Consider the following 16,253-nt stretch of genomic DNA (forward strand, 5'->3'; position numbering starts at 1 on the left):
CTACATCTCAGAAATAATGTACTTTTTATTCCACTATATTTATCTGACAGCTTTAGTTACTAGTTAACTTACAAGATGAAGGAGTTTTCACACAAATCCAGTGCTGTAGTAGAGTCACCAACTGTTAAGTCTGAGTCATGTCTCGAGTCCCCAGTGTTCGAGTCGAGTCATCAAGGTTGAGTCTGTGTTATATTTCAAGACTGCCTACATTTCTCCACTCTGGCACCTTAAAAGAGCTGAACAATTATAAAAGAGGGTACACTGCATTGAGTACTTTTAATACTTTAAGTACATTTTCCTGATGTAAAGTAATGTATGTAAGTATTTACATACAATACTGCCTCACAGCTTGCCCCTCCCTCCTACTTTTCCCGTCCCCCTCTGTGCTTCTGCGCACTAACCCCCCCAACCCCCAAATCTTTCATGTTGACTATTGGCTGGAATGCTGGAACACGGTTTGTGTATGCTTTGTGGTGCAGGTGGTTACAGTTTATTTTTGTTGCCGTTTGTAGACCCTGGGCTGTCTACAGAGACAGGCAGCTTGCGGATAGTGAGGAGGAGATGTTTGTTGTACGTGACAACAAATGTTCTAGCCCAAAACACGCGTGACATAGCTTAGAGCAACTTTAAGCAAAGTATCTGTTGTCAACGCAAATGAGCGCCTAATATGCTCTGTGATGTATATTGAAGGCTGACTCTACAGTGCTCCACCATAGCTGGACTGTTGTCAGAATAGTACCCTTACTTCTGCCAAGCCTTTCTTTACAGTTCAGTAATCTTGCCTACAGTATATACTTTACCTACAGTTTGGCAACCAATTTCAGGCAACATCCCTAGTTTAGCAGAACAGCCACCAATGATTGACAGACTCTAGCGTTGTATACACGCCGAAAGGCCTAACCCTCTTCTTTACCTGCTATTTTATAATGCTTCCATGTTATCAGGCCAGTAAGTCTAACCAGTTTGTTATTTATGTGTGCCATCACCCCTTTCTCATGCTTTGGGGTGACAGGTGTCAGAATACTTCTTCGACCACTGACTAAATAAAACATCAATGGCATCTTCCAAAGTGATCACAGATAGTTGGTCCCAGCTAAGGTACCCATACCCATAATGTGAACGTGGTACGGTCGTACTTGACCTTTCCATCTACTGGAACATGACCAGCTGAGGTTCTGACAGAAGATCCCAGTTATGACTAAACACCTACCCATCTGACAAGAATAAAGACTGCAGGCTGGTTGAGGGTGTCACAGCACTGCAGTCGTCCTGTCAACCCAGAAAGGCCACATTAACCATATACTGAAATAATCATCAGTTCTGACAGCTTATTTACAGGATTTCTATTTTCAAGGGGTCTTTTGGGGTTTTGAATGGGTTGTTTTTTGGTCTGTAGGCACAAGAAAAGATTGAACAAAGGAAGTGAGCTGCCACTTTATATTGCATAGAGGGGGCGATGTCAGCTGCTGTTATAACTGGATTAGGTTATGCTGCTCAATTTGTCATTTCTTAAGCCTTGCTGCCGTGGTAGTGACAATGTGAGATTGCCGTTTTCAGCCTGAGCATTGACCTCAATATTGTGGTGTTCACATTATTGTTAATAATGTTAACATAATATGCTTTGGTCTAATCAATTTGGTTTTCTTTTAATAAAGTACCAAACGTTGGGGTTTGTCATTTTCCAATTTAAATTCTATTTTCCTTTTCTGTATCCTATTTTTTCATCTTATAACAGTATACTATAAACCACTGACATAACCTACTTTGCTAGGTAGAATTTGAGATGTTAATAAGATAAGTTTGTAATAATATTTGGTATCGCTGTTACAACACGATAACGATAATATGGCAAAACAGTAAACTCACTTTGCTGATGAGGATATAATGATATAGATGGCATCATGATTATTTCATGTGTGAATGTAAATGCTTGAATCACAATATAAAAATGATAAATTATGGCAGGGTTAGTGTTACCGTTGGTATTTCACTTTGCTGTGATAAAACATTTTTATTTTCCATGGTTATTGTTAAAGGTGACTGAATGGCGGAAACAATTCGCCGTCATTCTCTACATAGATTCATCCCCATCCACTCTCCAGTAAATCCTTGTTTGTTTGCTATTCAAAGCACTTTATCTTGTGCTTCAGCTTGGGAGTTTTCTGTTCTAAGCTTTGAGCAACCTGCAGTGTCTTCCGCCCCTAATGTGCCAAATTCAACAGCGACGCACAAAAAACTACAAACACTGAGAAATAACAGCCTTTCACACCGTCCAATTCTCTACCTTTGTTTCCTTTAAGAGAAAGTATTTTTGCAGTCATTTTGAAACAAACATCCAGTCGGTAAAAATATATTTACTTGTGGCTTTCATTGAGTGTGACACACCAACACAGGCAACGTTGTTGTGTGGAGAAATGAAGGGACTGTATTGTATTTATCCCCAAATGGCTCTAAGCGAAATGTCTTTGATTAATATGTCTGTTAGGGAATGCTATGCACTGGAGAGAACCACTTTCTGAAAACACAACCATAATTCACGCACAACATCTTTGGCCGTCAGGTTTAATGTTTCATACGTCCTGTGATGGAGGCCATAGAGGAAAATGAAGAAGAATATTTTGGGGGAAGCGATATGTTTCACAGGAATTTTAACAGTTTTTAAAATATGTGACAGGTGAAATTATCACCATTAATCACTTCAGGCTCTCGTGCGGATGACTTGCATTAAAATCAAATCCGTATCCTGAGACCATCCAATTAACGGACTAAACTGTTATCATTGTATGTATGGTGAAATTATGAAAAAAATGTAATGTGAAGGAAAAGCATTCAGTATTGAGCTTGTGTCTCCTGCAGTCGTGCGTCACTCCTGTGGTCAAAATATACAGTCACCACACTTTCCTCTGCTTTCCACTCACACACGTCTCTCTCTTACTCTCCCACATGCGCACACACACGCGCAGATGAACATAGCAGGTGGTGAGGTGTTAAACAGGCCGTGATTTGGCTCAAATTAGATGGCAGACTGTCCCTTAAGGCCAGATTTCACTGATTCAGCGTCAGGGCCAACACTGCCAGTCCCAGTGCATTGTCACTGCCAGTCCAGAATTTCTATACACTTAGAGACACCCCACAGTATGTGTTTGGCAGTGTTGCTTCAGGGGAAAGCCTGTAGGTTCATATGTACAAATACAAGTTTACCTTATTGGAATACCCCTTACAAACTCATTGTCAGACTATCAGTGTTCTCTCCTTTTTGCTTGAGTAGCCTAACACTGATGACAAGCTCGTTCCCAAGGGAGGCCAAGCCACAACCTTTCCCTTGATTTAGCGTTTTCCACCCTGATTGGATCAGAGGTGTGTCTTTCTGCTGTGATTGAGCACTCTGAAAGGCATGTAATCCCATTCCCACTTCTCCATTGAGAGCAGCAAGTGTTGGTGGGTGTGTTTAGCTGCCTGTTTCTACCCGTTTATTCTTTGTTGGGATTTGGGGTGATAATGCCAGGGAGACGTGTGTGTGTGTGTTTGTGTGTGTGTGCGTGTGTGCGTGCGTGCGAGGGAGCCACCTCCAACATATGGATGGCTGTTTTGAGCGGGATGTGGTGACAGGGGAAATCTGCCTTGTTTAAGGGTAAGCAAAACTCATCAGGGCTTTGCTTTGTCAACGAGACGCACAGTTAGTGGGATTTATAATTGGGATTAACCATTGTCCCCTGGTGTGTTTGTCAAAGCTAGTTATCATGTAATCTAATTAGTACATTTACTGTGTTTACAGATTTGTCTCTAAATGACTCATTGCAGGTGTACTTAATTTATTCAAAATAAATAGATTTATTTGAATTAGTGTATTCCATATGCCTGGATCAATGTTATATTAATTGTTAATCTGTTCTCTTTATACAGTATATCCAGCTCTTTTTGTCTGTCAATATGCACCAATGCAGGAAATACACAGTTGAGTGAAGTGAGTTCATATACTAACATGTAAAACATTCACTTATTAATCTTCACCACTGTCTGTACTGGACACCACACTGGGTCTTTAAGACAATTCATTGAAGTCACTGCAATATTCAGTGCAGTCACACTGTACTGAACGAAGACTTTGATGAGTACAAGAACACAGAGGTTTGCGTGGCTATTCATGCTTTGACAACCCACATCACTGAAATAAGAGATAAAAAAACACTTGCAACCTACAGTACAGATGGCTGAAAAGAGTAGATCAGCTGAAGGGGAAGGCCGTCACACAGCTCCTCAGCTGTTATGGAAGTGACATTGTTTGAGTCAGAGCACGCCATCTTGTCTGTGTTCCCCTCAAAACATAAAATGTCCCATCACTGCAACCCCACTGCACCCATAATCCATGTCATAATCCAGCCCAGTACGATGTAGCTAGATAGCAGTTGAATACAAGCAGTCAGCCACAGTTAGCAGTAAGTAAATAGGAATCCCTCAATAACTTTTAAGAACTTAAGTTACTTTTAAGAAAAACACATCAGTTTCTCAATACCTTTGATCAGGGTTTTTGGACATTCAGGAGAAGCAGCTTGTCCTGCTAACAGGATTTACTTTTAGCTCAGCATTTCAAGGGAAACTAGGTGCTGTAAACAGATGTTTGTGTGTGATTTAGAGATTACGAAGAGGTCTTTAAGAGAGTGTCTCCATCAATTGATCAATGGTAATCTAACTGGTGTGGTTTGTCTAGTGCCCTGTTGACCTGCAGACATCAAAATTACAATGCAATGCCAGATTGCCAGTGACACACCTTGGCCTGTACTATGCCCCTCCTACCATTTCAGCGCACATCAACCATCACACTTAACAGCAGAATCCCTGAAACATAACACTTTGCAATGCACCCACATAGCTGCCTGAAATACACAGGCAACCCTTTCCAAGTCACAGTTTATGTGTCAAATACAGTGCAAGGCAATGTTAGCTAAAACCACATTTCCCTCCTTGAAACTCTGGACTAAGACTGCTTGTTTTTCCATATCAATAGAATCATCCTTTGAGATAGTGTAGGGGCTAATCACATCTTCCCTCCAGTAAGCCTAAATCCTAAACCCCATCTCAGTCAATTTTTACACTGGCTCCCCTAATCCCTCTCTCTTTTGATATTTCCTGTTGTTTGTAAAAGATCAATAAAATATACTGCAGAAAAATGCTCTCATCTTCCTTCATCTTGGCTACTTTTAGCAGACCAAAGCCACTAAAAGGAACTAGCTGCCATCCTAGATCTCTCAGGAGTCACAAAAAGAGTAAATTGTATCAGAGGTTGCTAAGACCAGCCCCCCTGCTAAGCTCATGTATGCCCTCAGTAGCTTCGTATGCCAAGAGAGATGCCAAGGGAGCGACAGGCAAGCTCAGTGACTGCCAATCTGCAGATGCAGGAGCCGTCCGCTCATGCATATTAAACCCACACCACCTGCTCGTCGTACATCACACCCTGCATTCTTGGTCCCTGGAATTTTAATCAACTGTGATGACAGGAAGCCGCTCTCTGGTCCACATATGGGTGAATCGTCTCAACTCCTCTCCTCTTACTCTCGTTAAAGCTAGGATGGGGATGAATGTTGATGTTTCATTTCTGCATTTGAGAAAAATGGAGAGTGGCAAGGATGATCAGAATATGGTGAAGAGGTAGTGGAGAAAAAACAGACTGCTGTGCCTTTTAAAATAAGAAGATTTGTAATGGCGTTTCAGTTGTCTTTCTTGTCAAAACTCCCACACTTTGTATACCGTCCCTCCTCTGCTGTTGTCCTCTCAGGTGTGAATAATTGCCTGCATGTTGTTGGATTTAACAGAAAAAAATAGGCAGAAAGTAAAAAAGAGAAAAACTACATTAATAACTTGTTATCAAAATGATTTCTCAGTCTTTTTTGGTTTACACAGTACTGTCAATGCAATTCATGCATCCCTCCTTTTCCTTTTCTGTTTTTCTTTCCCTCGTTTCATTGCTATTTGATCTGTTTGATTTGATCTGAGCTCAAGACCTGTGCTGCATAAAACAGTATTTTGAGTAATTTCTAATTCAAATGTGTCTGTTGGGCATAACGAGAGAGCATGGTGAGCACCCATGGGATGAAAATTTTAAAAACTGTTCTTTCACAGTAAATATTTTAACACAGCTGTGCTTTGATCATAGCATTGATAACACTGCATCTCAGCTCATCAGCATGAAGAAATCAGCATTTCTTTAGCATCAATTGCCATGTCACACAATGTTACAGTAAGTAAATGAAGACACAATTAAGTACTCGTCCGATTGCACCTCTCAGTCTCTCTGCTAGTTTCTGCTGGCACAGCATAATCCTCTAGAACCCTCAGGATAAAATGTTAATGCCATCGTTTTAAATATAGTCTTGAATAAAGAAAAAAAGGCAGATGGAGACCGGCACTGCCAAGACAGAACCAAGTGTGGTAACAGTTAGATGCACATTAACAGACAAGCCAAATATGCCTCGTTTGATAAATGGTTTGTTAACATTCTTAATAACTCGTTATGAAGAACAAAAGACTTTTCATGGAAATTTATAAAATATGTTGATGAACACATGCTGTTCACAAAACGATTACAGATCATAATTATATCTGTAAATGAGAGTTTTGTGAAAATAAATTGGAGTTTTTTAATGAGTAACATAGGTATTTTTTTCTCATGGATAATCCCAGTAATATCCAAGCATGATTTTGGATATCAATGGATATCATGTCTTTTGTCAAAATGTCTAAAGACATCAGACCACAAACACACTGCATGTGATTTGTAAGTCCATCTCTCCACGAGTGTTCTTCACAACTTTCATGCTTTCTTGCATATTTGTGCGCGATCGTTTGCGTTTTTCATAAAATCTACAGCCTTTTTCATGTAAACAGTGATGAATTATTAATTACTTAGCCCTTCCTTGTGTCTCATTTCTTGCATGGCCTGTCCTGAAATCTAAATTGAATGTCATTGCTGTGGCAAAAGTACTAAAGCGACCTCCCTCATTGAATATACATTTGACAGATTCCAATTTATTTTTCCAGTTGCTGGTTATATTGTTTGCTCTGTAAGTAATGAAGGTAATGGCATCAAAGTACATCACCCGCTTTTGAATATGAGGTAAGGAGCACTCATCCTATTCTTAACAGCTTTTACAGGGTTCCCCCTAAGTGAATGGCTGCACTGACATCTACATCATAGTGGGCTAGCTAATGTGACGTGTAGCAAATACCGCTCTAAAATAGATCATCCAAAAGCATAAAAAAAAAAGAAATGTGGCAAAACCTTAGGATAACTTACGGTAATTACTGGATTACTGTAATAGGCACCACAAACATTACAGTGTTTCTTTCATTTCTGAGATCATGAGCAGGAACATCATTGTGTCCCTCCTGGTGGCATATTATGATAATTACACCACAAATTGCAATCAATGAATCAGGATAAATTATCCGTCTAGTCCCATATTACTGCATATGGGTTACAAAGACAAATTAGCAGAGGAGAAATTACTTCTAATAATATTGTTCTGGCTTTGAGCATTCTCATAAACCTCATTACGGATTCAAGCCTTTAACAAGAAGTCAGTAACATCTGACAGATTATATTTTCATGTTGATAGCCAAGAGACTGCTACAGGAAGATCTGCGGGTGGAAAGTTGAGGCACAGTACCACCGTTATGACACATCAGATCTCAGGTTGGCATTGAGGCATTGGCCTTGAAATTAGTTACTACTATACATACTTTATAGTTACATTAACTAAGAGGCAAATTATCTTTCAAAGGCCCTTAGGGCACCTTTAAGAAAAAAACATAGCAAGAACTCTTGGTATCGACAATAACCTGTCAATATGAGTCATGATAATTTCACAGAAATTCAATCAATGTCACGCACCACTCTGTGTTCCTTGTGTTTTCCAAAGGGTACTTTTGTAATACCTAATTTATAGCTTTAATAGCCACAGGTTCAAGGTCTGTCAAGCAGCATAAGTCACATCTATACAATTAAGAGGGGTAATAAAGTGAACGATATTCATGAATAGATGACTTCCTATTCCAATGTGACTTTAATGTTGTTTAGAAAGCTTTAAGGTATTTTCTCCATCTGTGGTTTTCTTAAGGAACAGTTCCACCCAAAATAACATAACCCTCCTATGTGAGTCCCAGCTCCCCTGATGTTTGCACAGCCTCATCAATTGGATATGCAAGTTCTCTCTGACAGTGCAGACACATGTCCCCAATAGAGCTATATCTCACATGAGACAATGTGCAAGCTGAGGCTTCTGGTAGAGAGCAGTATAGGCAATTTGGACTTTCAGTGCAGCCTCTTTGCTGCAAAACACTTGCACTATGTTGCGTGGGTTGTGAACAGAAATGTCATGGTCATTTTATGATAGGGCTGCACAATTATGGCCAAAATGATAATCACGATTATTTTGATCAATATTGAGATTACAATTAATCATCGCAATTATTTGTTGATTTTAATCAAAACAAATGCTATTGTCACATATTGGGCTATTTATAACTGCTTTCACATCCATATTGTGCTACATTGCCCTAATGTTGAAGTTGTACGTTGTTTGCCCATTATCTACCGGACGAAGTATACAAAGATACAAACACAGGCACAGCTTTACAGAAGAAATCGGGCATGTAAACTAACAAAGCATTCTATGATTGGAATGACACATTTAAAATCTTGCTAGATCACGCAAATTTGATCGTTGGAAGCCAAAATCGTGATCGGGATTAAAATTCCATTAATTGTACAGCCCTGCTTTATGACCTGCTTGGGAAAAGGAGGGGGTTCTGGAACTGCAGAAGCTTACTTGTTGTATGTGTGGTGGTCATTCAAACTTTAATCAAGATTCAGCTAACACAAGTCAGGAGATGATGTCGATAATTAAAATATTTCATTAGGGCCAGAATTGTTCCCTTAAGGTTCAATGCATGTTTGATGTCTTCTGGGGTCTACTTTATTAACCTGCCCCTTTGGGCCTGTCACCATGAACACATTCAACCTTTTTAGTTTGTCTAATCATGGCACTATTAGATAATGACTAGACTCTGACTGAATGACTAAAGGTGTCTTAGTGACCAGGAAGAAAAACAGTACTTTCGGCGGCTGTGGCTTAGGAATTAAAATTGGTTGTCCACTAATTGGAAGACAGGCGGTTTGATCCTGGCTCCTTCATGTCGAGGTGTCCTTGGGTTGGATACTGAACCCCCCACATTGGTTTGTGGATGTACGTGTGAATGATAAGATTATCTCCCAATGGGCAGGTGGAACCTAGCATGACAGCCTCTGCCCTCAGTGTATGAATGTGTTATTATGGCATTAGTGGCATTAGTGTACAGCGGTTTGAGTGGTCGAAGACTAGAAAGCCACTATATAAAGGCAAGTCCATTTACCACTGCCATTTACTTTTAATTCTGCAATGAACAAATGGATTTAAACATAACTCATTTTAAAAAACCTTTGCAATGGCATACCCATTGGTAGACAAAATGTTTCCTAATAAGACCATTAATGTACAATTCATACTGTATGGTATGTCACAGCTTCAGTCTTTAGGGTTGGACAACAGTGAAGAACAACTAGAGTACCCTTGACAAATGTCACATCCAATACCTAACACTGGACTGTCATGGCAAACAAGGCCATGTGCTCTTTAACCCTATATCCAGGCAGCGACTGCCACCTTTAACCAACTGTCCCACGGGTCAACTACTATTTGTTTGTGTCATGTCAGGGACAGAAGGTCTCCCAAGGCTTGTTGTCTTGATAAACATGCAAGACATACAATGCAGTACCGTATCTGTGCATGTGTGTGTAAGTGTGTGTGTGTGTGTGTGTGTGTGTGTGTGTGTGTGTGAGATATAGGCATGTTTCTTTGTTTGACAATTTTATGTTTGTGTGTGACATGTGCATGTTTCTGTGTGTGTCTTTTTGACATGTGACATTTTTTGTGAAGCAATAACAAACAGTACAGAGCATTTATAGTATGCTTTGCCATGGGTTGGGCCATAGTTGGAATAAATTAGTTTTATTAGAGTTTAAAAAGGAAAATAAGCTAGTGTCTCACGGAGCTTGAAATCCAAATTGTTATCAAATGTGCTATTTTTCACGTGGTCACAATCGCTGTTTGAATAATAGATACAAGGGACTTTAAACACAATGCTAATTATTACCGGAGACATCCGTACAACAGGGGGGTGTTGTGTTTTCTGTTATTAAAGTTGCAGCTTGAAATAGATTTTAAACATTACACTCTGGGAATTTGTGGAATTACTAATACAGCATGTGTCTTTTAAAGCCTAGAAAGTGAAAGAGTTAACATTAATTGACTATGACAGCAGTTTGTTTACATAAAGAAACATGATATCACCGACATTTGTATCTTTAACAAAAGGCCACAACTCTTGTTAATTAGCCATCTTTTTTTAGGATACAGGTTTTGCATGTTGTTGGCACTCAATCAAGCACGACTTGCATTGTAAGCACTACATAATGTACAAACCGTTGTGATAGTTGGCACTGTCAGAAGAACCAATGTGTTGTCCATAACTACTGCACCGTACATTTCTGTGAATATAGTTCTGTCCAAAAGGTGTATGTGATGTATGATGGGTAAGCAATCAGCAGGCTCTCTCAGGACTTCTCTTATACGTAGAAAGACCCTCTTTGATGTGTGCGGCAGTAAACACAGGCAGTTCTCTCTCAACCACAGTCTCCTGGGGGAAAAGGCTTAGCGAAGAACACTAATGAGCACATTAGAAGAAAGCCATAGAAAGCAAATGCTACAGTTATATATGGAATTGTCTCTTGTGTCATCTGTGCCAATGATGCACAATCTACAGTAAGTGTATGTGTGCAGCAGAGTATACAGAGAATATGGAGGCCTATATAGGACAATCAGGTAAGCTACAATTAATAAGGACAATTATTTTCCAACTTGAATTGAGGCTGCAAAAAACTCTACTCCACTGTTTTCAGTTAAAGGTAATCAAGCATTGGAGCGCAAAAGTAAAAGTGGGACTGTGGCACTGATGCTGCTGACAGTAACAGTAACAAATTATTACAAATGGAGAACTCACCATTCATTCTGTTTAAGATAATCACAGGTCATAGAGAAGTGATGCGTAACAATCCTACCTGCCTGAAAGCCGTGTTACAGCCATTTACATGGCTATGTCAAGGCGTGTGCGTCGAAACTGATGCTTGTTTTTAAGAATTTGTGTCTTGTTAAAATGTTATATTGTATGTTTTAAAGAGGAGCCTGTTCCATACCACCAAATAATCAAAGTCCATAGCAGTAGGCAAACATTGAAAATAAACTCTCAGATCCACACTGCACTGTGCAGCATTTCTAACTTTTAGTACACTTTGATTGGCTGTATCTGTATGCATTCACAGATAGCATATCATATTATGACTTTTTTCCTTTTTTACTACATAAAACCTGATGTGTCTGAGTTCCATGTATCTTTTTCAGTTCCTGCAATATTAGCATGCATTCAGCTTTAAATCCGGCTTTACTTTGTTTCATTTTTTTAAGCATTCAGACTTCTTAAAGATATTGATTAAAAGCGATTTAGTCATAGTGACTTGGTAGGAGGACTATCTTCAGCATGCCTCTCAGATAACTCTGATCTCTCAAGCATCATCTGAATCTGTGATCCCAAGCCGGTAGATTCCTTGAAAGTTACCAGGGGAATCAGCAATCTGGATTGCCTCTGTGCATCGGGGAGAGTGAGAGACGTGAAAATGATTTCAAAGAGTTTGGGATGAATCACGCTCCCATTGCAGCTGCCATTTATTAGCACATTTACCACCATGTTTTTCTTTTCACAGCTACCTAAAAGTCTGTGTTTCAAAGCTTGCTAGAGGCTTGCATTATGAGGGCTTAATTCTAAAAAGGCTTCATTAAAAGTGTTGACAAATGAACCTAATGGCAACTTGTATGTTTGTCACAATTAGTCATGACACTATGTCTTAATAATACCTAAGTATTAGAGTAGAGTAAGGGACATATCATTTATCTGTTATTACCTCCGTAATGAAGATGAATATGTTTTTAATAAAGTGTGATATACTCTCAGTACTGGGTTGATAGTGGTAAAAATAAATCTCTTCTCTTAAAAACACAGCTTAATTGGTTTGACTGCTTGGTTCTAACTGCTGGGTTTACACTCATTAGTCAGTCCCTAAATAGTCAAGAAATGACAACACAGAACATGTCACATCAAAACATACAAATGCCATTCTGCTCTGGCACGTTCAAGAAGTGGACTAATTGCTTCATTAATTTGCTCTATTTCTTACATGGGGATATTTAAAGAACATTTCAACAGGATCTTGTCTGACAGGTGCTTGTTCAAAAGTGCTTGGATTGTGCTTGCTGTGCTACAGATTGTACCGTTTCTTGCCTGTCACAGTGATGGAATGGAAACACATAAGAAAATGACAGCCTGAATTGCTTAAGGCCAAACATATCTGAAGATGGCTTGTTTCTTGGTGTGGCCAACACACCAGTTTTGCAGATTTCTGAGAGGTAATCAATATAGGCTGTTTGTTTGTAGGCCTTGTTCCTGCTAGAAAAGTGGAGGCTTTATTTTACAGAATGAAAGGTGAGAGACTTAGCACCTTTGATTCCATTTTTTATGAAATACAGAGCATGCTGAAATGTGTGCATTTATTTCCACACATATAGGTGCAATGTAAGAAACCACAGGGATTATTGAAGATCAGTTATTTCCGAAATCTTTTGCACATTTAAAGTATGTATTATGTTTAATTTAAGACCACTCATGTCAGCCTCCCCCTCTCCGGTTGGAAAACTGGCACATTAACTGTCTGAACAAATAAAAAAGAAGAGAGCCAATATACAAAAGGTGCCGCTATAATGTGCCTTGGAGTTTTGTGGGAGCTTTGTCCCTCGTGAAAGAAATATATGGACACGTCATACATCATCATCGATTCTCAAAGTGCAGTGTCACAGGTACCACAGTGACCTTGTTTGGTCTACATCCTACCCTTCTGCTCTGTCAACAACACGTGACAAATAAAATTACTGCTGCACTTGAAATGCTTTTCATACAGAAAGGAATAAGCCGTAATAGTGGATCTTCTTCACTGGTCCCTTGAAATAAGATTAGGTGAGGTGACAAGTGGGAAAAAAGAAAGTTTTTCGAAATGTTTCAGCACAGATAAGATTACTTGCGACGCAGGTACAAAAAGGGAGTTCGGTATCTGGCTGACCTTGGCTTTTGTAATGTAAATATATCAATGGTTAGGCGTACAGCACAAAATCCATTTCCTGTTTTGTCACAAACGCTCAGCCTCATGTGCTTTAACCTAAACTGACCTAACATAGCAGGTGTTGTCTTATCAAACATGCTTTCCTTCACATGTGATCACTGCCGCTGTTTGAATAATAGATACTAGGGACTTTAAAAGCCATGATAATTATTACCGGAGACATGCGTACCACAGGGGGACGTTGTGTTCTATTTTCTATTATTAAAGTTGCGTCTTGGAATAGATAACCTTTTAAACATTACACTCTGGGAATTTGTGGAATTAATAATACAGGATGTAATGTGGATTTTAAAGCCTAGAAAGTGAAAGAGTCAGCTTGAGTTCAAAATCTACTTTAATATGCATCACACTCTTGGGGCTGATGTATGATGATGAATGCTAACTAGCAATCAAAAAGCGAGACGTTCAACAGATGCATAACTTATGTACATATTTATTGGCTATATTATTTTCTTATCTTATTATTTCTTCCCCTACATAGACGTGTAAACAAATAAAGAGACCCCAACGGCTAAAAGATATAATATGAGCCACAGCAATAAGTGGTTTAAAAGATAGCTTCCAAAGTTTCCGTCTGACAGAAAAGGGTCTTGGTTAGTCCCAGGAACACCACATATCTCTTTTTGTGTTCCCTTTGATCTCTCATCATCTCTTGGGTCTATCATGAAGAGCCCCTGGATTTATCGATCAATGGCCGTAAACAAAACATAGATTCAACTGGACACTGGCACACAACAACCGGATTACTGACTTTTTATTCCTCCACATACACTCACAAGAGCTTCCGCTGACAAAGACCATTGGCCGGCCGAAGTGCGCTGCACAAAGCATATTGGGCAACAAATATATGGCAGACTCACATGAAAGGATGATAGAAATAGGAATGCAATGACAATAACAAGAATATGGCATGCGTGTGTGTCTGTGTCCATTTAAATGAAGTGTCTGATCAGATGTGTAATCCTATTGTATTAGCAAGATAAAGAGCATCATTTTCAATGCTTAGATACATGACAAAGTGAGAGAGCATTTGAGTTATAATTTCTGTGTTATTGCATTTGTGTGTGTTTTTAGATGCCAACATATGTGTCTACTTGTGCAAGCATGACTATCTGCATACTCTGGTGTGTGGTTAAACATGCCAGCTCACAATATTTATACGTCGCTCTGACCACATGTCTGACAGCTGTGCATATTTCACAGGGTGGAGAACCCTGCATTGCAGTGCTTGTACATGGCAGCCATGCTCTTTATGTGAGAGCGGCTCAGGGTCAGACTAGAAGAGGAGAATTAAAGCTACATCCCAGAGCACATCGCTCTCTGTTCTTTGTCTGTGTAGTGTAATATATGATCATCTCACTTCCTTACAGCTGTTATGTATTTCTGTTTTTCAACTGTGTTTACTAAAGCAACAGACCAGGAAATTCACTAAGGAATTGTGGTTAAACTGCTCTATTTGAAACAAAAAGCAAAACAAACATTAGAACATATGTTTAATAAATAAAAGCAACAAACAGAAGAGTTACATGATGTGTCATTAAGGGGCGGCTGTGGCTCAGTGGTAGAGTGGTTGCCTGCCAATCAGAAGGTTGGTGGTTCGATCCCCGCCCCTGCAGTCATTGTCGAAGTGTCCTTGGGCAAGACACTGAACCCCGAGTTGCCCCCGGTGCTGCGCATCGGAGTGTGAATGTGTGTGAGTGTTTATCTGATGAGCAGGTGGCACCTTGTACGGCAGCCCCGGCCACAGTGTATGAATGTGTGTGAATGGTGAATATTTCCTGTAGATGTAAAAGCGCTTTGAGCAGTTGTTAAGACTGGAAAAGCGCTATATAAATACAGCACATTTACATTCATAAACATTATAAACAGTCCTAAATGTTTATTATGACACTTCTTTTAGTAATTGTCATTTGGTTTTGTCATGACAACTTATGGTTATGGTTAGAGTTTGGGTGAGGATTCATGTGTCATGACTGTGTCATGACAGTGTCATGTGTTCATCGGTGTCATGGCACTCTTATGTAGATACCTTCAGATTTTACCAATCATTGAAACGCTAGAAACACAAATAATACTGAAGCATACAATTGCCCTCAATAACGTGTGGTACACCGTGACTTTCTCTGTTGCATCAGGGCACAGGCAGAAAACTTCTTCTGTAGTCGGTAAAACTTTTAGAACCATAAGGGATTCTAAGTGCAGAGGCACATCAAAGAATTTATATAAATGAGAAAAGTTCCTGTACATACTTGTTATAAGGGAAATTGAAAAAAAATGAGAGAAGTATACTAATATTTGTGAAAGCTTTGCTGTCCAGTAACAAAATCTGTCCTCTCTGTCTTTGTCTCTTTATAGCAGTGGCCCCCACACTTCCCAGTTTACGTTCTGAGGTCTTCAAGCCATGTGTGGAAGACAAGGACCTGGCCTTTTGTCTAAATGAGGGAGAGTGTTCAATCATCGAAACCGTGGCTGGGGTTCACAGACACTGCAGGTTAGTGTGTGTGTGTGTGTGTGTGTGTGTGTGTGCATGTGTGCGTGCGTGCGTGCGAGTGATTTGGTTTCTTTGTCAGCATTGACGTTTCCTCTCTTTGCCCTTCCCCTTCAATTACTAACCTTGGGGTCATTTTCCTTCAAGCTGCTTTTTTCCTCACAGCCTGACTGAGTGTCTCGTTTGAGGGGTGAAACACAAGGAAAATTGTTGTGCACATGCACCCAAAATGCACCAAATGTCTACAACCCCTCACGAGGGATCAGAGATGCTTTGGCCGCACTAGATGTAACTGATTCTCCCGATATGCACAATCCAACTAAAGAAATGGATAGAAGTGTTTATGTGCAGATCCAAGTAGGAAGCACAAGGGGAGCAAATTTGATCTAACTGTCTTTAATTTGGTCTGACAAAACTTGTAATAGTGATAAGATGCATTGTAATGGT

General features: G+C 39.7%; 1 protein-coding gene across 2 annotated transcripts in view; it reads left to right on the forward strand.

The window, feature by feature from the left end:
- Positions 1 to 16,253, forward strand: part of nrg3b (neuregulin 3b) — a 193,527-nt gene that overhangs the window by 82,071 nt on the left and 95,203 nt on the right. For both annotated transcript variants that reach the window (XM_034859973.1, XM_034859974.1), the window contains exon 2: positions 15,674 to 15,809. In XM_034859973.1, the coding sequence (XP_034715864.1) occupies positions 15,674 to 15,809 (136 nt within the window). The remainder of the gene's footprint in view (positions 1 to 15,673; positions 15,810 to 16,253) is intronic.

The sequence above is a fragment of the Etheostoma cragini genome, chromosome 21 (assembly GCF_013103735.1).
Source record: "Etheostoma cragini isolate CJK2018 chromosome 21, CSU_Ecrag_1.0, whole genome shotgun sequence".
In the NCBI taxonomy this organism is placed as follows: Eukaryota; Metazoa; Chordata; class Actinopteri; order Perciformes; family Percidae; genus Etheostoma; species Etheostoma cragini.